This window comes from Lutra lutra, chromosome 4 (genome assembly GCF_902655055.1).
Source record: "Lutra lutra chromosome 4, mLutLut1.2, whole genome shotgun sequence".
In the NCBI taxonomy this organism is placed as follows: Eukaryota; Metazoa; Chordata; class Mammalia; order Carnivora; family Mustelidae; genus Lutra; species Lutra lutra.
Genome location: NC_062281.1, coordinates 112686739 through 112712146, shown reverse-complemented (window position 1 = coordinate 112712146; position 25408 = coordinate 112686739). Strand labels below are relative to the sequence as shown.

At 39.6% G+C, this 25408-nt stretch overlaps 1 protein-coding gene across 6 annotated transcripts in view; it reads right to left on the bottom strand.

Moving 5' to 3' along the window:
- Positions 1-25408, bottom strand: part of PLPPR5 (phospholipid phosphatase related 5) — a 121682-nt gene that overhangs the window by 35011 nt on the left and 61263 nt on the right. For all 6 annotated transcript variants that reach the window (XM_047727777.1, XM_047727776.1, XM_047727778.1 and 3 more), the window contains one exon: positions 7223-7399. In XM_047727777.1, the coding sequence (XP_047583733.1) occupies positions 7223-7399 (177 nt within the window). The remainder of the gene's footprint in view (positions 1-7222; positions 7400-25408) is intronic.

The following is a 25408-nucleotide window of genomic DNA, read 5'->3' as shown; positions in this document are numbered from 1 at the left end:
TCACAAATGCTCCATTGGAAAGCCTTTTCTTTAGTAAGGCTCATTACTGAATATTTTCAAAGGCCAATTAGATCTTGGTTATTCTCCAGTTTTTAAATAAAATTTATGCATCTGCAAAATAATAACACATACTATGAGACTTTATCTTAGAGAAAATATTGCCCTAGTCGTGGAATACTTATTTTTCCATTTCCATGAGTAATTACAGTTCAGAAGCACAGATCAAAGCCTGATAATTTGACCCATCAACTTTATCATTGCCATCAAGATCTTTAAAGTAAGGGATGGTACAGGCTTAGAGATGGGTACTTGATAAACCTAGCATCAAATGATGACCCTACATAAGACTAACAGTGATTGTCTTATAGAAGGGGTCAGTACATTTTGGCCATAAGAGGCACATAGTACATATTTTTGGCTTTGCTGGCATACAGTCTCTGCAGCAGCTGTTCAATTCTGGTATTTTGGTGTGAAAATAGCCATAGATAATTTGTAAATGAATGGGCATGTCAGTGTTCCAATGCAACTTATAAAAAAAAAAATAGCAAGCCAAATTTCACCTAAGGGCTATAGTTTGCCAACTGACCACTGCCTAGAGTACAAAGGATATAGTCAAGAATTTTAGCCAATAACAACATAACAAGTAAACAGTTTCCATGATCACTTCATGAAGTACACACACACATATTTCCCTTTTCATTAATACTGTAAATTAAGGAAAGTTTAGGCAGATGAAAAAATTGTGACAAATTCTTGTGAAGTAAAATTTGTTGAAATGAAATAACTATGTATGTACATAGACGTATGGAAGTCATGAGATGAAGAAGAGTTCATCTAGAGTTAATATGGGATTCTGAAAGATTGTATCAGTTATCTCTTTGCCTTAATTGAGGGTTAGGACAACACCACTGAAGCAGTTGAGAATTCATAGGCAAACTATTTAAATACCTAACAGATAGTAGATATTCATTAAATAGTATCTATTAGCATAATGATTATTCTTCATTACTGTTATTATTTAAATTACAAGGGAGGAAATTGCCAAATCTTCCTCAGAACAATATTCAAATATTTAACAAGCCTTGCCTGCTAACATTCACAAGTATGGAACTGATTTCCTATTAGAAAAATGCTCATGGCAGGGGGTGGGGGGTGTGCCTGGCTGGCTCAGCCAGTTAAGTGTCTGACTCCTGAGTTCAGCTCAGGTCATGATCTCAGGGTCATGGGATCAAGCCCTGCTTTGGGCTCCATGCTTAACATGCAGTCTGCTTGTCCCTCCCCTGGCTCTCTCTCTCTCAATCTTTCTCTCAAACAAATAAATAAAACCTTAAAAAAAGAAAAAAGAAAAATGTTCATAGGTAAAAGCAAAAGGCTTGGTTTTTGATCCCAAGTCTTGCATGTTTTTGGACTGTCCTCCAGGTCTGAGTTTTCTCAATATTTAAGGGAAGAGGATGCAATATTTTACCAAGTTAGGCCACTCTTTTGGTTGTCAAAGGTAGGAAAAATTTAACAAATGTTCAAAGTGAAACCCCAGATCTGCCTATCTCCTGACCCCGCTATAAAGCTTGTTTTTTTTTCTGGATCCTTTCAAGAAAACAGCCCCCACATGTCCTCTCCCCTAATTGCATAAGGCTGAAAACTTGGATTTATTCTTTATACTTCCTATACACAACCAGTCACTCAACTTGCTCTATTTTCCTTCCTAAAATTTTTTATTTCTCATATCTGCTTTCTTCCAACTCTACTACCAACTCCAAAGACTAAGCAATCACCACCATTTGTCTGCATTCTCTAAAGTCTCCCTCCAATCCATTCTACAGTGATGTAAGAATGATCTTTCCAGAATGCAAATTGGATCATGTCACCCTTCCTCAAACGATTGTGGCTTGGCTCCCCTTTTCTCTAATACTAGAAACCCTGCCCACCTTTGCAGCCTTCCTTCTCTGTGCTTCCCTTTTTCTGCCTTTTGTTTGGAATAGTGAACTCCACTCTCTTTGGGCACCATATGTATCCTCCTCACCTGTGATATCTCATCTCAGTATCACTTCTTCACTGGCTTTCTCTGACCCCAGACTGTTTTTGTTTGTTTGATCACATCAATCCCTGATGCTATTCACCAAAACATCTATTTCTAATGAAATTACATATCTGTTAGCATAATACTTTGGTTGATGTGAATCTCTTCCTTAGAGAACTTCCTTTTAAGCGCTATGAAAGCAGAGATGCTGTCTCTCTCTCTCTTTTTTTTTTTTTTTTTGCTCACCATTATATTCCCAGTGCCACAGTGAAAGGATAGACTAATGAATAAGCATGTGTCCAGGCCAAGAATTCTCAAATTTTCTGATGTTCCTATATAATTTAAAGTGACATGCCTCTGAAACGTTCTATTTTTACATGAATGACTTTCATGTGTATAATTCTACCCCGTCCCACAAAAATGACACTAATAAGTCACCATTACGTGTATAATTTTTATGCTCTTTTGCCATTGGTGATGGTAAATTAATCTCATCAATTTGTGGTCATTTTCACTCTTCATTTGTAGCAAGTAAAACATGTGTATTGTTTGGGCTTAAGTGCATAGCCTCTGGGGGTCAAACAGGGTTGGGCCTTAATGCCAGGCTCCCTGATTTATTCACTGTGAGCTTGAGCAAGCAATCAGTATAACTAAACCTGCTTCTTTTACCTGTAGAATGAGAACAATAATAACTACAACTCCTCATGCTGTTATGAGGACTAACTGAGTTAATGTAGTAAAGACTACTCCAATAACTCTTACTGTTATTGTATTACATATGATAACATGACAAATTCTTGCTACACCTCAGTAACCTTGAACTACTGGACTAGACCTTGGGCATCTTTTTTGGAAACACTTTGAAACATACATTTGTTAAGCATATATTTGTTGAATAATATTAACCAATCTCCAACTATTGTTCAACTAGTATTTGGTTTCTATTTTCTTAAGCATGGGGATTCTGTTCTCTAACTTTAAAGAAAATGTACATGGGATGAGTGTGGTAAAGAGGACAGGATTTAATTCCTCATTAGAATATAACAGGCCAAACTTTGAGGGCAGGGGAAACTCGGGAAAAATGGGAGAACCAGGTAATCAGGGACACTTCTTGGGCAAGTTGGGACTTGTCTGAGAAAAATCTCAAGTGCAAAAAGGATCTGAATAGTCGTCAAAGGTGAGGACCATGATATCCAGCGCCTTCTCTGCACCACACACTCAACTGTATTTACTACCTTACGGGACTTCACCTAAAACTGGAAAGAGCTCTGGGAAGTAGTAAAATAGTTCCCCACTCATTCATTCATTCATTCATTCATTCATCCATCAAGTATTTCTCGAGAGTCACCTATCTACCAGACCCTGTACTTTTTACTGGGAATATTCCATGAAGAAAACATAAATAAATATAAATGCCTTCTCCATGCACAGCTTATATTCTGGTGGGTTTGACAGCAAAAATAAATAAATAAATAAATAAATAAAAACAAAAATATCATATGTGGTATATTAAAAGTTGAAACATTCTATGGAGAAAAGTGAATAGGGAATGAGGAAGGGATTCCTTGGGGGAGGGAAAGCCATATTAAATACAGGTAAGGGAGGCCTCCCTAGGTTAGAAAAAATGAGAAGCCAAGTGACCTCTTCAAGGTCACATACCCAGCATGTGGCAAAAGCAGGATTCAAACCTAGGTTCATGTGGCTCCCAGACCCCTGTTTTGCTCTCTAAAATATACAGAGGAATGGGCATTCTGCTGGGGCAAACATAAAGTCTGCACAGAACCTGTCTGTGAGGGAAAGGAAATTGGGTTGATGTGTGGTATAGGATTCCTCTGCAAGGAGAGAAAATACACTTGGCTGCGAAGGGTGCAGCCAGATTACTGATGATCCCAGAAGCCCAGTGGATGTACCTGGGTTTAATGCAGCAGGAATGAAGTTTGTTTTGTTTTGTTTTGTCTTGTTATTAGCAGCGGATTATGTTCCAAAGAAGAGAGAGGCAGAATGGGAGGTATTTGGAGGAGAGTCTGACCCCAGAGATAGAAGAAAGAGAAAAAGCACTGATCTCGAAAATCAAGTACAGTCCCACAGTATACATGTTGGTCAGAATGGCCAAGAAATGAAACGTGGAGGAGACATTTTGTAGTGGAAATAAACTGGAACCAGATGAAATCACCCGGTGTGGGAGATGAACAAGAAGAATGAGTCAAAGGCAGATGCTAGACATTGGGTCTGGGTGACTGGGGGATGTGGATGCCTTTAACCAAGACATGGAGTCTTGAAGTAGGTTAGTGCTCATTTTATTCTGGAACCATTTCAGAGTTCTGCACATAGTGCAAGATAACTGGAGACACCCCAGGATACTGCCAGCCAGAGCCGGAGTTGCTGCTCAGAATAAACGTCCTCCTTGCCCAAATGAGAAGCCCAGGAACCATCATGGATTGCTCCCTCTCCTTCGCCTGTCATCCCCAGTGTGCCATCAAACTCCAAACCTTCCATCTCCACAAACCTCCCGGATATCCTCCCTTCTGTTTGTGCCCATGGAGGCCTGATTTGGGCCATCTTATTTCCCTCGTTCTGCACAACTTGCCCCCTCTATCCTCACCTGGAGTTTCACTTTCCAGCAAACCTATTTTCAAAACACAGATTGTATCATAGAGTAAAAGGGGCTGAAAGGAAGCAAACCTTCAGTCATCCACGTGTCCATTTGTTGAACATACACCATTTCATTTAAACTTTTAAGTCCTTAGAAGCTTTAAGGAGGCTGGTATTAGCCTCATTTAATGAGGAAGAATCTGAGGCTCGGGAAGGTACATTGGTAATGGCCCAAATGAGGTAAACTGCATAATGGCATGCACTGAGTAAATAAAGAAGCTGAGATTCAATCAGCTTTAACTCACTTGAAGTCTGACAAGGGCTCTCAGATCCCTGGCATTGCAAAGAAAAAAGCTCAGATCATTGTAAGCTACAAGGCCATTCAGGATAATTACCCCTGTGTTCTTCTACTTCCCACTCGTCACTCACGCTGGATGACTCCTGCCATTCCACAATGCTACTCCTCCACGTGTGCATGCTGTGCCCAAGCCTACAATACACTAAGAGCTCCATAAACGCCTATTTAATGAAGCATTTTATATTGCTTCTGCACACTGTGCTCTTTGCCCCTCATTCCTTATGCCCCCACCTTAGACCTTCCTGCTTTACAAACCTTTCAAGTTTATGTATCCCCTTTCTGACTGTCCCTAATCCCAACAGGATCTCCTGAGTCTATGAACTGATATCATTACATTTAACCTTCTATAAAACTCTTTCTATCTTGTGACCTATTTAAGTAGATGGACTGTGTCTTTTTCATGTGAATTAATTCCCAGCACCACGCACCATGCCTGGATTCTAACAGGTGCTCAGTAAATGTTTCTATTACGAAGGAAGAGAGGAATGGACATGTGGAGAGAATATCCTATTATTGTCTGACCCCTGAACAAGGCTGTAACTCCCACAGGAGACAGATCATGTTTACTGAGCCTCCTCGCACCCCCAGTCCTTGGCACAATGCCTGGAACCTGCAGGCACTCACATTCAGAAATGGTCGTGCATCAGTGCACGAATGTTTGTTGAGTTATTACAGTTAAGGCATTATCTTCATGGGACCTTTCATAAGGTCATTTTCCAGGTGTATGAGAATGTCCGAGGGGCCACTGTGGAGTGTTCTGAATATATGCAATCGGAGGGGCTCCAGCCCAAGGGGAATCCACGGTCCCTCCTTCACTACCTGGTTCTTGGATGAGGAAGTGACGGGGAGGAGACTAGTGTTCTAGATTTGGTCTTGCAGGGGGTCATGATGTTCACAGGAAGTGAAGACAAGTCAGCAACAGCCACAGGAAGATGAGTAGGAAGACTGATGAGGCAGATGCCAGTGAAGAGATTCTGGACCCATGCAGCTGAAACCTAGTTACATCTGATGCTAGTGCTTTGAAATTTTTTTATTTTTATTTTTATGCTTTGAAATTTTAACTTTTGGGAGTTCTTCTCTTAGGGTTGATGTAAGGTGTTTGTCTTGTTTTGTTTTGTTTTGTTTTGTTTTGTTTTAAATGTTTCGATCTGCTTCATCTGCGGTAAGTGAAACAAAGGAAAAGGCTCTGGCCCGAGTCTGGGCCCTGGTTTTCCTGGGGCCATAAGATATCTGTGCGAGAGAGGTGGGGGTAAGCCTAAGTCTCCCAGGCATCTAGCAAACCAGAGGGAGTGACATTAGGAAGAAAAGCAGCACAGAGCCTGGGGCAGGGATGAGGTCATAGTCAGCACCCTACCACTGGAGGTTCTACAAAACAGAGCCTGTTTAAAATGCCCGGCACACAAATTGTTAGCTGGAAAGGTTCATGCAAGTTTTTGCTTACTGGTTAGGAACTAGGGAAAGGAGCAGAAGAAGGGAAGTTAAGCATGAGAAGCAATTTAAATGTAATCAAAATGGAAATAAAGTGTTTTTTCCTATTATAATGTGTCAAAGCCAAAATATGTTTTGATGTATAGTTTACACATTTTCCATCTGGGTTAAATGTTATGTACTCATACTTATAATGGACTGATTATTTCTAAAACCAGGCTAAAATATATTTTCCAACAATCAAAACCTGTAGTAATATTCCAAGGATATCTTATAAAAGGGATAGAGACAGCATGCTCACTTCATTAGAAATCACTACGAATGCTCTTCATCTCCTGGCAAAATCTGACTTGAGGTGGTATTGTCTTGGAAACCATCCATGGAGTCTTAGTTACTAAAGGGAACGAGTTCATCTCTCAAAGCACGGTGACATGGCAGTTCATGGAGGGTATTACGCTGAGGCGCTGGGATAATCTGGGATGCTCTAGATACTCTGTCATGAAAAGTGACCCCAGGAAATTTTTAAAATATCCAACTAACCCAGTCTTAAAAACCATCCAAGGAAAACTGAGTGGTTTTGCCCATTTCCATTTAATATGAAAATATTTTGTTCACCTTTAAGTGTAGAATTTACATATTTTTTACCCCCAAATTTGACTTTAGGCAGAATAAATGAAGAAGGAGAAAGAAATGAATGACTTAAAATGTACATATTATCATTTGACATACCACATTTAGGGAAACCTGGCGATTCACACTTGTATTCTCATCGGTGATTATAGAAATTAATTAAAAATGTAGCGAAATCCAAATAAATTTGTACTTACCAGAAATACTGCTATAGATATTCCAACCAGAAAGCCTGCTATCACATCTGACCAATGATTTCGATATTCTGCTACTCTGTTGAGTCCAGTAAGAAAGGCCAAACACATTAAGCCCAAACATAAAACGGGCTTAGCAAGTCTTGTTCCTTTGGCTTTGATTGTGTTGGTAATGTACATCTGAAACATTAAATGAAAAATACAACTTTTCATGAAGGTATTTTCTCAATATATATCTGATATACTTGTATATTGTACACACATATATTTATAGACATATCTATGCCTATAGGATTCAAATAATTAACTGTAGTTATGAATTTTTTTGAAGGAACTTTCTTAGAAGTAGAATTTTTAAAAGGTGATTATTTAATTTTACTTACCTGATATTTACTAATGGCCAATTCTTTTAATATAAATCACCTAGAAACACTGAGCACTAACATTCCGAGTGATTTTTTAACTTTTAATGTACCTACTGAACTATTAATATTTAACTATTAATGTACCTATTGCTTTATCTGAATTGACATCTTAGATCACTACTGTTAGAAGGGGCAAACTGATGAAGGTGTATTTTGAATGCTTGCCTTTTTGTATACCATATTGGGAGGATGGAGAATTGATAGGTCAGAACTTGTGACTATAGCTGTAAAAAATAAAAAGTTGATTTTCACTGAACAGACAGTCCTTTGAAGAAAGAATTTGAGGTTGAGTGCAGTGACAAGGTTTGCTTTTATGTTGTTTCAGAAATTGTGAAATTACTTTGTTTTAATTAGATTTTATCAGCCAGAATTAGGACAACAAAAAAACTTAACAACAATCAGGGAAAATGTCTCCTTAAAACAAACAATGAACAGATACCTACATTTTTGGTGTCTTCACATATGCTAATGAAGAGGATATAGCGCCAATTGATTGCCTAAATGAAATGCCCCCCCTGGGGGCCACCATGCTCAAAAATAATTTGGTCTTTCTTCCACTCTGATTTATTCTATTGCTCAGTTGTTGATAATTTAAACTTGTGTTACGACATAAGCAAAGCTGTTGACTGCAAGGGGAATGTGTCAGCTAATATATCAAGTCATTAGTAAAGTAATTATAAAGGAGGTGGCTTTGACAGTCCAATACGTTTTTACGGTATTAATGTCAGTGGGTATCTAACGCTGATGACGCGCTCTGAAAAAGTACTTAAAAATGCATTTAATCACTTGCCTATTGCACTGTGTTGAATTAAAAAAAAAAATTGCCTGAGAAATTAAACCAAATATCGGCACTCAAGTTTTTCCTTCACAGCAGCCATTTCAGAATGCTACGAAATTTAGTAATTATCTCCACATCCCTCCCCACCCCAACACACACACCTTTTTCTTTTTTCTTTTTTTTTTTTTTTTAAAGATTTTATTTATTTGACAAACAGAGATCACAAGTAGGCAGAAAGGCAGGCAGAGAGAGAGGAAGGGAAGCAGGTTCCCTGCTGAGCAGAGAGCCCGATGCGGGGCTCTATCCCAGGACCCTGGGATCATGACCTGAGCCGAAGGCAGAGGCTTAACCCACTGAGCCACCCAGGTGCCCCCCCACACACCGTTTTCCCTCCTGGGCCAAGTTTGCAGCCCTGTTAGCTGCCAGAAGAGGATGCATGAATATTTAAACAGCCCATGTGATACAAGGCTTCTATCTATCCAAGTTCTAGCCCTTTGCCATCTCTCTCATGTCCCAACAATCTAGGGTGGGGGGGGGAGGGGAAGCTGAATTGTTTCACCTTTGGCCTGTGACCTTCGGAGCTGGGGCTGGGTACTGTAAGCCTGGGCGTGGCAGAGCTGAATAATTTCAGTGACGAAGGATAAGTAGACATGAGGGGGAAACAAGAAGAGATGCGAGAGAGAAAATGATGTTTCTGCCATTCTGAGAGAAGGTGTTAAAGAGCTCTGCCCACACGAATAACAAGGCAGGGATATCACACCATTTCAGGTTGTCACGGATGCATGTAACGGAGTCCTTATCTGACTAGTGCCTATGAATAGGGAGTGAAATTGGGGCTGCTCGTGAGGTTTTCCTTAACACAGCTATAACGTTGATTAATTCTGGCTTTTGCATTTCTTCACATCTATCAGAACTCTAAACATACCCTGTCCTTATTAAGAGAAAATAAATGTGGGATGATCACTGAAGAGTACTAATATTACTAATATTCATTACAGCTATGATTTAGTGAGTGATCGCTGTTCAAGGCAATGTTCTAATTATCTTATGTTAATTACCTTATTAAAGTCTCCAAATAGCCATATAAGTCAGATCTCATCATTACCTTCATTTTGTAGATGAAAAAAACTGAATCAAGGTAAAGCTCATTATGTAGAAAACACAATTTGGCTTTTGGGAGTGGTACTGTTGAAAATGGAAAGATGTAAATGAGAAGTAAAGCACCTCTTAATCTCTCCTCTTTCTTCACTGATTTCTTGCATGGAGGAAATGGCCAATGGACACAAGCTGAGTATCAGCGAATACAAGAGAGTTGAAATCAGAGGAGAAACAAGGCTGCCGTAATATCATATGGTGAAGCCACATTTATTCTCTGCTATTAGGGAGAAACAAGAAGTAACGGAAGTATGGTCTCTCTGTGTAGACAATCTCTCACAGAATCTATCTGCTTTTGGAAAGCATTTGTCTTCCCACCTCATCCTCAAAGGGCATCTCAGATACTTGTCCCAATTGTATAGACATAGAGTAATCTATAAGCTTGGGTGATGACTGTGAGGTTTCTTTTGAATGTTTGCTCCAGTTGCACTAATGACCCAAACATTGGTTATAAAGACTCCAAAGATGTAGTCTGGCTACAGTGCAGACTCATGAAAAAGCTTCTGTATGAGGAATAGCCTGGGATTTGGCTCTTCCTTCACCAGATCCCCACTTAATGTCCAGACCCAGAAAGGAAGATGATTGAATTTTAAGGGTTATGGGAAGAGTGACATTTGTTCAAATACATTTGACTTTAAGGTGGATCATACCATGTTTTGTAATATATTTTTCTAGAGCATAATCAGTTTGCATGGATGTCACAAAAGAAACATTAGAGAGTTTTCACTTATACTCGACAACTCTTGGGTACTTTATGAATATAAGTGCCTTTTAACCAGTTTAATTGTGTTATTCTTACAGAAAGTCTATTATTCCTAATTTGCAGGAGAGGAAATTACGGCACAAGAATCTATTAAGCAAGTTGGATACAGTACAGAAATTGATTATTTATGCTCTCTTGGTTTTTAATTCACTTATGAAACCATCTAGGTTAACCAGATGTCAAAATGTAGCTAAAATAAAACAAACAGAAGAGTGTATGATTTGAGCAAGATCATATCCACTCAGTCCTCAAGGGTCAGTGGGTGCTCACTACCTTCCAGAACCCTCTCATTATTTAACCTTTGTTAGCGGTCCCTGTCCACCCATTCCGTGAGCATTTATCAGCACAAAGATGCAGAAACCAAAGCTGATCAGCCGCTGCCCACTAACTGTCTGGTATATATTCTTCTACACTTCTCTCCTTGTTTATACAAATATATACAGCAACTAACATACACATAAAGGGGTTTTGCTTACTTGTTTGTTTTTACTAAAGTGTAATCACCAGGCCCATGTTATTCAGAAGCGTGAAGTGATTCACCTGTGATAATAAACATCCATCTGCTGGGTAAGTTGAGAAAGCACCGTATGATTTTAAAACACTAATTATATAAGTAAATAAAAATAAAAACAAACATTTGTGTTTGTTAAGCACTTACTATACACCTGAAACTGTTTCTCCAAGAGGAGACATCTAAAGTGAGATCCAGGAAAAGGAGTCTGAGAGTTCCCAGCAAAGGGAAGTGGTGGGGGAATGACTACTGAATTCTGTCAAATGCTTTTCCTGCGGCTACTGAGATGATTATATTGTTTTATGTTTTTGCCACACAAATTGTCTGGCATATGTATTTGTTTACCTGCTATTGTCTTTCTCCTCCGTGTCTATCTCACAGTGCCTGGAGCAATACCTGGTACAGGGCAGGCACCTGTGATGGGAAGAACACAGCTCCCTAATGATGCCCATGCACCAATCCTATGAAACAGAAGAAGGGTGCCACAAGCCAAAGAATTCACGCAGACTCTAGAAGCTGTAAAAATCCAAGAATGAATTCTCCCCTAGAGCCTCCAGAAGGGATGTAACGGGACTGACCCTTGATTTTATCCTAGTGAGACCCATGTTGGATTTCAGAACAGCAGAACTGCAAGATAGTAAACTTGGGTTATTTTAAGCCACCAGGTTTGTGGTAATCTGTCATGGTGTTAAAAGAAAACCACTACCTTCAATCAATATGGGCTCAGCGTGTGAATAATGAAACATTCTGGGATTTGTAAAACTGGTCCAATGGAGGAGGTAACTGTGGCCTAGGGATTAGCGCATCCACTTTGCAATCAGTAAGACCTGGGTTAGTTCTTAGCTCTGCCGCTCATGTAGACAAGTTATCCAATGTTTAAGCCTCGGTCTTCTTATGTATAAAATGTAAATGATCACGAAAGCATCATCGCATAGTACTGGAAGGACTAAAGACACAATATAGGGGAAGTTCTCAGTACAGAGCTTGGCCCACAGTAAGTGCCTTGTAACTGCAAAGGTTAAGTCAGCACCAGGCTGAAGAACATGGAAGTCCAGGACCTACAGTGCTGCATGATCATGAAGATGGCGCCTGTGAGTGGGGATCATTAGGTATGTGGTGACATCATGGCCGAGCATGGGGAGAACTTGGTTCCTTCTCTTGTTTCTAGGCTCCTTTCACCTCTTCCTTATGCCATTTTGCAGCTTTTGTTTTCTTTCTTCTAAGTTCTCTGTCTAAAGACAGCCACTAATTATTTGCAGTCTGTTTGTTGCCCTCTACTCTTATCCTTTGCCTCTTCTTTCCTACAGACAAAATTACCTCAATTCCACCCATCAGTATGGAAATAACTCAGTGGCCAGGTCTCTCAGTAACACGTCATTCTGGTGCTTTTGACATACTGTAGTCCTCCTCCCAAAATGTAGAGTTCAAAACAGAGATATGGTCAGGGGTGCATATCTCCTGACCAGGTCAGGGTATAACTTACTTTTCTGGATTGCACCTTATGGTCTTACTCATGGATCTGTATATTGTAATTTGGTTAGGAATGGATCATCTTTAAGCTGGTTTCCAGGTTTTGACTATTTTGATTAATACAGCCTAAAAAAGGAATAGGGATTTTGGTTTTTGTTTTTCAATAACTATATAGCAGTACCGGTCAGAGTGTTTGTGACTTCCTCTCATGGAGTGATGCCCTAGTAATTTCCCCTACTTTGGACTCCCAGGATTACTCAAAAAATCAAACTTCTTAATTGTTTTCAAATTAATATTTCACCCTGCCAACGCCATTTTGAACTTTTATGATGACATCTATTATCTTTGTTCTTTCTCTGAGCTTCTTGTTAGCTCTATACAGCATCAAAGATAGAACTTCATGGCACTCTAGTAGAGATTTATTTGCAAGTTGGTATGGACACACTGAGCACTATCTTTTAGGTTCATTTATTAAGCCAGCTGCACAGTGTCCTGAAAGTCTTACTGTTGTATCCATACTTATTTACATTCAGAGATTTGTCAAACAGCAATGTAAAGGTGTCTGATAAGGTGTGTAATAGAATGGTGATGGGAGGTAATACAACAGAGGAAAGACCATAGACTTTGTACCAGACAGATTTGTGTTCACATAATTCAGGGCTATGAGAGGGGAGTGCGATAAACAGTAGTATATTGAAGTCATAAATTTTATATACTGCAATCTAGATTGTATAAAGCACGCAGCTACTTTATTTTCCATAACTGATCTAAACTCCATCATGAGCATCCATCCAAGACTGAACAGGAACAGAATAGGGGAGGGAGGAATGTTTAATAAACCGTCAGTTGTTTTCTCAATTTCTCACTCTCCCCTTTCTGGCAAAATGGCACTGGAGTCCAGTTGGCAGTCTGCCCAAGTGAGGAGGCAACCTCAGGGCAGCCACAGGTCTGTCTTACAGTGTGGCCTCTTCATTTCTGCTGGCTTCCACAGCCCTGTGCTTCTCCCACATGGTCTCCCCTGGGGGCTCTGCTGACAATCACTGTTGAATGTCCTTGTGAACCCAATGCTGACTTGTTCCATCTAGGCTCACATGCTATACAATTCCTTTGAATCTCCCGCACATCTTCCTGCCAGCCCCAGGTGCGCTGCCTGTTCTTTCCAGCTCTGCTGTAGGGTCCCCTGGTTTCTATTACACTCATCTCTGCTGCCTGCCCTACCTACTCTTGGGGTACCCTGAGGTTGAATTCTTCCAATTGCAAGACAGAAATGACGTAAAGACCATTTATCTTCTGCTTTCTCTTCAACTTCTCTGCAGTTTCTATTATCTGGTGACTAATTTCCTTCTCAGAGATCCTAACTCAGGGTGCTCAGTCAGATGATCACATCTGCCATTCTGGTCTTTGCTCTCCTCCAATCTTCACACTTCCTAGACCCAGAAATGCACCTTCTCCTCCCTTAGGTTGACGGTTCCACCTCTTACATTAGATCTTGTGTTCTCTGTGTTACTGACTCATGATAGTCAAATCTTTAACTTTTGCTTTTGGAAGTAAAGGCAGTTTTGGGATTTAGAAATTCCCGTTCTCTTTTGACAAAAAGAGATTTGATTATTAAAACTAAACAGTGTCTTCTTTTTTGATAGATACTGGCTCATCTCTTTCCTACCTACCCTTGACTGAGGTATAATTTGCAAATAATAATTTTGATATGTATATATATTGTTAAGTAATCACAATCAAACTAATTAATATATCCATTTCTTCACAGAGTTATCATTTTGTGTGTATGTGTGTGAGACCATTTTGGATACATCTGCTCTCTTAACAAGTTTTAAGTATGCAATACAGTATTGTTAATTATAGTCACATTGTGTAACATTAAATCTCTGTGAGGTAAATATACTACATATACAATGGAATACTATTCTGCCTTAAAAAAAAAAAAAAAGGAAATCCTACTATTTTTGACAACATGGATGAACCTGAAGGACATTATGGTAAGTGAAATATCCAGGCACAGAAAGAAAATACTGCATGATCTCTCTATGTGGAATCTAAAATAGTCAAATTCACAGAAGCAGAGAATAGAGAGTGGTGGTTGCCAGGAACTGGGGGAAAGGGAGACGGGGAGATGTCAGCCCTTCTTTTATGGACCACCCTTCTCTAAGGCAAATGAATAACAGATGAGAAATCCTAGAGCTATGTTGTCCAATGGTAGCCACTAGCTAGTATAGCAACTGACCATTTGAAATGTAGTTAGTGGAAACAAGGGATTCAATTTTTTAATTTTAGTTAACTTTAGTTAATTCAAATTTCAAAACTAGTGTTTGATTTGATTATTAGAAACATTTTAAATATGTTTGGAACAAATTAGGTATGTGTGTCTAGTTTTTACACTGTGAATTCTATGAAACCTAAATACAGATAAAGTATTTCAGATGAAAATTTAGTTCCCACCTGAGATATAATGCAAGTGTCAAAACTTTGCCAAGAAAGGAATGCAAAATTAATAATTTTATGTTGATACATGTTGAATTGGTAATATTCTAGATATATTCAGTCATATGAAATAGATTTTAAAATTAATCTCACCATTTTTTAAGCTTCTTTAATGTGACTACTGAAAAATTAAAAAATCATATATGTGGCTCATTTTATGTTTCTGTTGGATAATCTAAATAATTTATTTGGTAATGCTGACCTAAATAAGAGCATCATGATAGAAAGGGAATAAAAAATATATCAGTTAATTGGAAAAAAATTGCATGCATTTCACCATTTATTGTTATTTTGTTATTTAATTATTATATTGGTTGGAGTTGGGCATTGAACCTAAAAGCATTTTTTAGGGTACCTGGGCTTTATCAGACAACAGTTATCTATATCTTTATATCTATATTTATCTTTTACATCTATTCACATTACAGTTTAAGTAACACATAATGTGATAAAGTGATATTTTGGACTTATTTTGAATTTTCAGAGTCAGTCTACTTTTTTCAGGTTCTAATGATCATAACATCTACTTTTCAACATTTGGCTTCATCAAAGTTAAACATTTGATCAAAGTTAAACATTTGTTTTGTCTTTTACTGACAGTCATTAGGTGCTCAGGAGATTCCGCATGTAGTTACTGGAAACCAAGAGGAAAAGCTCAAAATAAGAGTTTAATATTTGGGGTTAAAATGTCAACCCACCTTTCATTAGTTCTGTGACTTTAGCCAAATTACTTATCTGCGTCTTATTTTTATAACATTTATAAAATTAAAATGGCAATAATAGTCTGTGGGATTTGGCTCAAGAAATTACACAAGGAATGCAAATTTTGGCACCAGGAAGATTTTTGTTAATTTTGTTACTTGAATCCACCTAAGGGATTAAAAAGAGATTATTTAGATTAAAACTATATATTTTCTGGGAGAACTAATAAAATCAGTTGCCTAGCATGTGGGCATGGGGATAAAGGTCCTTAAGCATATTGTAGCTAAAAAATGAAGGGAAGTCATCCATTTCCTTACAATATACTTAGTGGGTCCCTAACAAAAGATTACATAATCATGAACACAGAATTTATCATGTAGTTGATGTCCTTGAATGGGCAACAGTAGGGAGTCACAAATGTGATGTGAGTAACAACACCCTCAGTGTTCAGGACCAGCTGGTACGTGCAGTTAAGATCTGAATATGCTCAGTGACTCAGCTGCTCTCAGCACAATGGCCAATTGATGGTTTGGTTGTAAATAACAGCTCCTTCATCACTGACACATTTACCTTATCCCTGAAGTGCAGCCGTGGCTGACTGAACATGGAGCCCATTTCTCTCCAGTGGAACCCCCCCACATCCCGAGAAATGTATTGTATGCGTGGCCCTTCATCTCTCAGCTAGCAAAATAAAAACACTTGACTTGACATTTTCTCGGTCTAAAATCAAGAACCACACACAGTCACCATTTAACATTTGTTTTCCATACACCAGATAAAAAGTAAAATAATATTTAGATAAAGATAGGCTGTTATAAAAAAAAAAGATAAGCGTTTTTTTTTTTTTTTTCTGATTGTGATACAAGGAAAAGAAAAACTATGTGCCGGTTGAAGAGTTACACGCAAGCAAAAGATACTTGATTCCTATGATTTTAAGAACTCTGTCATATCTAAGATCTTAAAGTTTGCTGATTAACAAGTAAGGAACTAAAATTAATATGTAAAAGATGGATCTGGAGATCTTTAAATACTACACAAATGTGCATTTGACTGCTAGATGAATTTAGGAATCAGTTTTAGCTTAACTTAAAGGCAAACGGAGAAAATAAAACACGCAAAGCTATTAAAATACCCAAGTTAAATGTCAGGGACAAGAAATCAGTGGTAAAATGGCAAAAGCACATCTCAACTATCTCTGCCTAATCCTCAAAACTGTTTGAATTTGTGGATAAGGGGGGGTTCATATTTTCTCTCAGACTTACCTCAGTTCAGGAAAGAAACTATAATTAATGAGCATGTAATTAATCGCAGACATGATCTCTGTAAGATATGCACTATACATCTCCATATAACATGTAGAATCAGAAAGATTTTAAATATTAAGAACTGGGTTCACATCTTCAGATATCACCTTAAATTATTCAATAACAGGAAGAACTCATAGCTTAAAACGATCAATGCCCTATCACAATGAGGAAGAGAAATGTGTGCCCCAGGGCACACACACACACATAACATACACAGAGTCTCGTAGTAGTCACTGTGGCTATAAGTGAACTAAGAATGTATATACATATAGATTTGCAACTGGCAGCAAAGTACTTTATCAATTTTACACTAATTTCAGTAAACATCATAAATAAATATCAGAAATATTAACCACAGCTTGAGGTATTGAACAGCATGCTCATAGGATATCGCTGACTTCATTCCTAATGCTCATCTGGGACTAAATCACAGGGGTGGGGAGATTTCCTGGTTGGTCATCTGAGGGTCTCAGGAGGTCCCTTCTCTTCCCTGTTTCAGGGTTGGAGATTTCCCTCCCCCATTCCCTCAATTTTCATTTAACTAAAAAAGCTGCCTAGATTCACCCCCCATTGTACTCTAACCTAATTTTCCACTTTCACCTCACTACCCCTCAAGACGCAGAAGGAAAGTGGAAAGCATGAGCCCCAGTGTTTGGCCACTTTTCTCCCACACCCTCCAGCTTCTACCCTTCATTCCAAGACATTCTGGGTTTGGGGCAAACAAGTTGTCAGATGTCAAAAGATCCTTCTCTCCCAGGTGCCTGCTCTGTATCTCAAATCACATTCTCAACCTCCATCCCAGTTGTTGGGGGAATGATCTCTTGTTCATTTTGCTACTCAGCATTTGGTCTCATAATAAGTATTGGGAAATGACATCATTTTTGTTTTGAAACAATATATCCTTTTCTCTTTTGCTAGTTTATGAAAGATAGAAATACCTTTTCTTCTTTGTCACCTCAGTGGCTAGCATGATTCACTCTCAATAGCTACTTAATCAAAATGCAAGTTAAAATTTACTGAGTACTTACCATGCATCCAAGACTACACCAAGTGCTGTATGTGTAATTATGTAACCTAAATAACCCCATGGCATGGGAACTTAACAGGACAGGTAAGAAAGACATAGAAGGTTAAGTAACTTGTCCATGGACTTAGGGCTACTAGTAATGAAGCGGGAATCTGAACTCAAGCAGCCTAACTATGAAGTCCGTGCTCTGACTGCCACAGACTGTATGAATAGAGAGGTCTCTGCCTCAGTCTGTGGAGGGCAGGTGAGGCTCGAGGAGTTCTTTGAGCAGAGGTGAGAGCATGTACAAAGGAGACATGGGAGGAACTGAAAATAACTCCAAGTGTCAGACAGAAGGCTATGTGGGTGGGGGTGTGGGGGAGCCCTGGGAGGGACTGCCAAGAGGGGAGCAGCAGAAAATTAAGATAAAGAGGTTAACAGGGGCCAGGTTACCAAAGGATTTGTGGGTCAAGTGAGGGAGTTTGGATTTTTAGGAAAAGGAAAATGGAGAGCCCTTACGGGGACTGGAGGAAATGACAGCAGCAGATTTGAGTTTTAAAGTGTCACTTTGGCTGAAGTGGTTCCAGGTGTTAGGTGGTCATGTCCTGAACTGCAGTTATGAACAGATTAGATAAATAATTAGGAAGTTGATTTCGTAAGACCCATTAGTTAATAAGATGTGTGTGTGTATGTGTGTGTGTGTGTGTGTGTACATACATGTGCATTTGAATGGATGAGTCTGAACTGAGTGGAGACTGGTTGTGGTGGAAAGTAAGGTGAGTAAGGAACAAAGTATAACTGGTCCCAAGACTCAATTGGCAGAAAAGTCTGCAGTGAGAAAATCTAGCTACCCACCTGGAGGGGCAATGATGTTCACATATACACCAACAATCAAAATACCTTACCTGTTTTCTCATGAAAAGTGTGCTCCATGGCTCCATACAGGACTATTAGCACTATATGCTAAGTACATTAATGAGTTAAGCAGACTTTTGAAGGCTGACATAGGTACTGAAACTCCATGTATGAAGAGCTGCTAACGTGCACATCAGCACAGGAGCTGCGTACATAAGACAACTTGGGAATATAGGAAGCACTGAATGAATAAATGAACATACTGCTTTTGAACCTAGATTTGTGTCTATATTACACTGATAACATCTGACTAGGAAAAAAATATACAAATTCCACAAATATGATTCCATAAATAATCTAACTCTCTGTCTTTTATACCTCGTATGTATTTTAGCTATTTTTTGAAGTATGTAGTAGTTTTTATATTTCAGAAATAATGTCTAAGAAGCTCTTTCTCAGAATACTATTGGTTTTCTGAAAAATTAATGGCTCTTGTAAAAGAATCTACTTTCTTTCCTATCTTCACCTTGCAGGAAGCATCTGCATTTGGTGGCCATAGTGAGGGGGTCATGCCTCGGGTAGACTCAGAGCATCTGACTTCTAGTCCTAGAAGACTGTACAGTAGACTGGAGAGCTGACATCGGTGAGTGACATATCCCCTCTGAGCCTTAGTTTCATCATTGGTCAAATGTAAAAAGTACTGATGTGATCCTTTATTGCTGTGAAGTATTCCAGAACTCAGAATATTTTCAGATTTTGGAAAGTTAAAGTGATGCATGTACTTCTCATTACAGGACACCCTCAACTGGTTCAAATGCCACGCCTCACAATGAAACAAACTCACATTCCTACATTTAAATATATGGATACTTACACAAGGTGAATAAATAAGCCTATAAGTTAGCTTCACATTAATTCACTGAATTAACTCACAGAAGATCAAGTTTGCCATTAAAAAGGTTCAAGCCCGATCACCAATTCCAATGAGGGAGTAGCATGGAGCGAGCAGGGAGATTCTCCCACACCAGCAATAAGAATTCCCCAATCACCGAGTGTCCTAGAACTCAATTCAATTCTCACACTATCTACCCAAAGATAGCACCAGATTCCACAGGTTAAGGGCTCAAGACTGCCTCTCCCCACCACTTCGGGGCACAAATTGCAGCCCTGTTTACAACCCGTGCTTCTGACCTACTGGCTGCAGGGTGGAGGTTCCGATGACCCCACCCCCCTTCTTGGGTTTGATCCATTTGCTAGAGTGGCTCCCAGAACTGACAGAAACATTTCACTTGCTAGATCACTGATTTATTATAAAAGGATATAGCAGCCAGATGAAAGAGTTACACAGGGCAAAGCATGGGAAAAGGCATGGAGCTTCCATTCCCTCTCCAAGTTCACCTCTCTCCCAAAATCTCCATGCATTCATCAACCCAGAAGCCCACTGAGCTCCTTTTGGGTTTTTAATATAGGTTTCATTACAGAGGCATGGATGATTAAATCATCGCCCAGGGTAATGACCAGACTGAAGTCAGGGGTGGGACTGAAAATTTCAATCCTTTGATCATGGGGTTTGCTCCCTTGGCAACCAGCCCTTGCCGTTGGGTTACCTGGGGCTTTCCAAAGGTCATCTTATTAACATAACAAAGACACATTTATCACTCTCCTCACCAGAAATTCCAAGGGTTTTCAGAGCTGTGGGCTAGAACTGTGCAAGAAGACCAAATATATACCTGCTATATAAATCACAAAATCGCAGCCACCCAAAAAACACACATTTTGAGGCATGCAGTGAAGAGAGCAAAGGCACCAAGGGGTACAGAGTAAGGCATGCTGTCAGAAGAGTGATTAGCTGTATCTGGATAAAGTTCAAGAATTATGTGGAGAAAACTAGTCTGGCCTTGAAAGCTATGTGAAGGAATGTGTTACTGAACCTGAGGAGAGAAGATCGGTATCATAGGGGCTTACGGCCCTAGAGGAAGATATGCCTGGCTGGTGGGACAGCAGAAGCTACAGGGGAAGAAGGAAGACAGACGGCAGGGATGCTTGGCTCTCGCTACTTCAGCGGAATAAGGGGCATGAAATCTGGAAACAGGAGACATGGAAATCTGACCATAGGATGAACCTCAATGGCATCATGAGAGACAGGAGATAATTTCACAGGGATGTTTCCTGAACTCTTTTGGTTTGCTGGGGCTTGGAACTTGCGCGGCAACAGGACACGGCTGAGAGGCAGAGGAAGGAGTGGGCAGGTAGGCAGTAGTGTGCTTATGGATGGATGGATGGACAGGAGCTGGTACCTGACAAGCATGTTATCCCCCAGGGCAAATATGGCAGTGAAGGGAAGACAGGCTGTATGTTCCTGGGTAGGCAAGAAAAGATTTCCTAGAATACTATTAAAAACACACTATATGTCAGAAAAAGTTAAGGAAAAGTTTAAAAATAATGTCAGGCTCAAGAGAAGGAAAGAGATGTGGATGGAATTCATTCATTTATTCCCTTATTCATTTTCTTTTTTAAAGATTGCATTTATTTATTTTAGAGATAGAGAGAGAAGGCGAGGGGAGGAGCAGAAGGGGAGAGACGAGCAGACTTGGTGGTGAGCACAGAGCTGGACCTGGGGCTTGATCCCACAACCCTGAGATCACAACATGAACTGAAACTGAGTCGGATGATCAACAGATTGAGCCACCCAGGAGCCCCTTCCCTTACTCCTTTTCAATTAACATTTATTGTGCCTTTATTGCATCGTGGAGAATGTGCTTGCGCTAGGGATACAGAGATGGGGAAGGCTTTCATTGTTGATCTTAAGGAACTCTTAGTCCAAGAAAAAAGAGAGACATGTGAAAAGATCATTATAATACAAGTCAATAGTAAGAATAATTGAGATATGGATACAGGGGCATAACTCACAGAAAGAATGAACAGAAAATAGAAGTTGAGTTGATCACGAGTTTTTCTATGCCCTGACTATGAAATGACACGTAAGACCTTTTGCTTGCCTCGAGGAAAACTGAAGCAACAACCCCGATCTGGGGAAAGAGCCAGGCAGGTTCCTGTGGGGGCTTTTTGTAAAACTGAAAGATAGGAGAAGAAAGGGGGGAGGAAGAGAATTTAAGGCAGGGAAAGAGAGAGGATACATCCTGCAAAGAGAAGGTTCCAAGTTTCTTTACCCAAAGAGCAAGTTCGGTAATATGAATGAGCCAAGATGACTGCGTAAAGAAAAAGCCAACAGCAAGGGAGATTGAGGTGAATGGGCTCAGCCTTATGTTAAGAAGAAAATGAAGCAAAGGGACTGAGGCCGACAGAAGAGAACACCTGTTCTCTAGAGTGGGGAGCCACGCTCGGTGCCAACCAGTCATTGTTATTGGTGAATATAAGTCCAGGGCTACCACAGCACTAGTGTTTCAAAAATAAGTAGATATATTGCTCTGATAGGAAATTCTCCAACTAAAAAGTTGGGGGAAATAATTACATTTTTAAAAATACACTACACAGATACAGATCCATCTGCTAGTTGGACTAGTCACGTGCCCCTAGTTCATATCCCTACATGGGCAAGCGAGAGTGCGGAAAGCTCAGAGTGGGGATGAGTGGTTAACCCCACTGTGCTCAGAATAAAGCTCCAACTTTTACTGATGTGGAAGGGCCTCTTCAACATGACCTTTTCTTGGTTCTCCAGCCTCAACTTCTCCTTCCCTTCCTAGAGGCTGTGCTTTCGCCATGGCAAACTGCTTGTAATCCTCACCATATGCTCTGCCATTCCATCTCTCTGAGTCCTTGCAGTAGGTTGAATCATGACCCCTACAAAGATACGTCCAAGTCCTAATCCCTGAAACCCGTGAATGTTACCTTATTTGGAAAAGAGGGTGTTTGTAGATGTTTTTAAGTCAAGAGTCTTGAAATAAGACCAGCATCTTCATAAGAAGAGCCGACACAGGTAGATGAGAAAGGGATAAACACAGGAAAAGGCTGTGTGGTCATGGACTAGAGATGGAAGTAAGCTGTCACAAGCCAAGAAAAGCCTAGAGCCATCAGAAGCTAAAAGATGCAAGGAAGGATTCTCCCCTGGAGACTCCAAAGGGAGCACGGTTCTGCTGACCACCTTGTTTCAGACTTTTGGCTGCCAGAGCTGTGAGAGAATGGATTTCTGCTGTTTTAAACCCCCCAAGTTTGTGGAGATTTAGTATGGCAGTCATAGGAAACTAATACACTCCTCAACCACCTACTGTCCTTGCCTGGCTCTCTTTCCCTGAGAAATCACTTCTGTTACCTGGAAACCTTCTGGCCACCCGACTACCCTAAGTCCATTTCTATGAAAGCACTTAGTACACATTTTATTGGTAGTGTGGGGTACTCTGTTGGTTATGGACTGAACTGTGTCCCCTCAAAATTTTTATGTTGAAGCCCTAACTGCCAATGTGATGATGTTTAGAAATAGGGCCTTTAGGGAGATAACTAAGATTTAATGAGGTTTAAAGATGGGGCCCTAGCTGGCAGGATTGGTGTCCTTATAAGAAGAGAAAGAGATACCAGAGAGTTCTCCCTCCACACAGCACAGAGAAAAGACTATATGAGGACACAGGAAGGAGGTAGTTGTCTGCAACCCACACAGAGAGGCCTTACCAGCCACCAACCCTGATGGCACCTTGATCTTGCACTTTTGGTGCCTAGAATTCAGAGAAAATAAGTTTCTGCTGTTTAAGCCATCCAGTCTATGGTATTTTGTTATGGCAGCCCTAGAAGATTAATTTAACCCCTCACCTTCCAGCCCCATCCAAGTGTTTAGCATGTGCCCTGAGATCAGGGGCTGAGTGTCATTATCTCTGAATCTTCAAAACACCAGAGGTGCCCAAATGGATTGATACATAATTGAATGAGTGGCTATTTTCAGTATTTTGGAATTAAACCAATTTATAATAGTTTGATTTGTTTAATCTAAATTTTTCTTTGAAATATGGTACACACATTGTAAATTGAGATAAAAATGGAGTGAATCAAGGTTCTTTTATTCTGAGCCCTTTTGGACATTTCTTATCAGACATTAAGATAATTGATGACATTGACAGTTACTGAAACACTCAATCTAGGTCTGTGAATTTAAAGGAAAAGATAAAAGGTCACTGCTTTAAAAAAAAAAAAAAAAAAGTCCTGAGAATTGTGTGACCACCAGGTCAATACAAGTCAATGTTGTGAGGTGTCTGATAAAACAACAAAGTAGACAAACTGAACCAAATAAAAAAAAAAACTTAAGGCCATCTTATTTTTATTAGCATTGGGTCAAATTTTGAGGTGTTTGTGTAAATATCAGATCTCTGGCATCCCTTAATAATTATATTTGTAAAGTACTTTAAGGTCGTAGAATTATAGTATTACAAAAGAAGGAAGTTTATAGAAAATACAGATGCCTCGAAACTGTATTTCATGAATTCTTAGGAAATTCACAGAGGAGTTTCTAGAGCATTTATGAGGACAGAGGTGGGGAAGAAGGGTGGATTACATGATTAGATGTTACCAGGACTGATTATCTAATTTTCAGAGTCCCATGTAAAATGCAAATGTGAAGCCCCTTGTTGGGAAATCATTAAGCATGTCGAGATGGTGACAGCTGAGCATTAAATCAAGTGTGGGGCCCGCGTAAGCATGGGACCTGTGTGAAAACACAGGTTATACACTCATGAAACTGGCTCTGTGTGTTATGATTCCCAGTTTAGAAAGTTACTTGGGTTACAATGGGCAAAAAGACAGCTATTAGGAAAATGTTATCGATAATCCAAGCAAGTGATGATGATGAGAGTCTGCACCAAGTTCACAGAAGTGGGAGTAAAGTGATCAGGCTAAAGTAATACCTCCTAAGACTGTCTAATGTTGCTATTTAATTTCCTCTATGTTATTTATATTCATAAATGACTCCAAAGTTATAATCAACAGCACAGAGCTCCAAGAAATAAAAGTGCCCAATAAGAAAATTTTATGGAATAAGAAAAATCAATTACAGAGTGAGTTAAAAGGCCCTATGATTCTCTGTTAAAAAAATGGCCCCGATGAATTAGTGGGCAGAACTGTAAGTTAAACGTAACAGCAATGAATGTATAAGGCACTTAAATACAAGAAATATGCCTGATTTATGTGTAGTGGCTTCCTTTAGTGTTTCTTATCTGATGAATGCACTGAGGTTTCTGGCTCACTCCAAGAAGCCAATAGCTCTGGAACACAGCATTAGGCCATTGCCATGTGAGCGGCAAGGGACCATGATGTGAGTCAAAACTGTACTCCTGGGAAACTACAGAGATGTTAGCCGCGCAGACCCAAGGTTAAGAGACCTCGAATTCTGCACTGTCAGCTCCAGGCGGTATATTTCAGTGACTGGGGAGACTGTGGAAGGCAGAAGTTTAAAGCACACTCAAGAGGCATTCTGGATTCAGATCCTGGCTCTAGCATATACTGGCTGTGTGACTCTGAGCGAGTTATTAAATTTCTCTTGAGCCCCAGTTTTCTCATCTTTAATTTGTGAACTATCATAGTACGTATGGCGTATAAGTATGAGGACTGAGCAAGATAATAAGGTACTTAGCACAGTACTGGCACACATAGTAAAAGGATGTTACTTATTATTCAGCAGTTCATACAAATACAGGTTCCCTTTTTTAGGGAAAATCAGAGTCAAAAGGGTCTTTGGTTTTAGGGATATTTAGAGTGAATAAGCCATATTCTAGAATTGGCT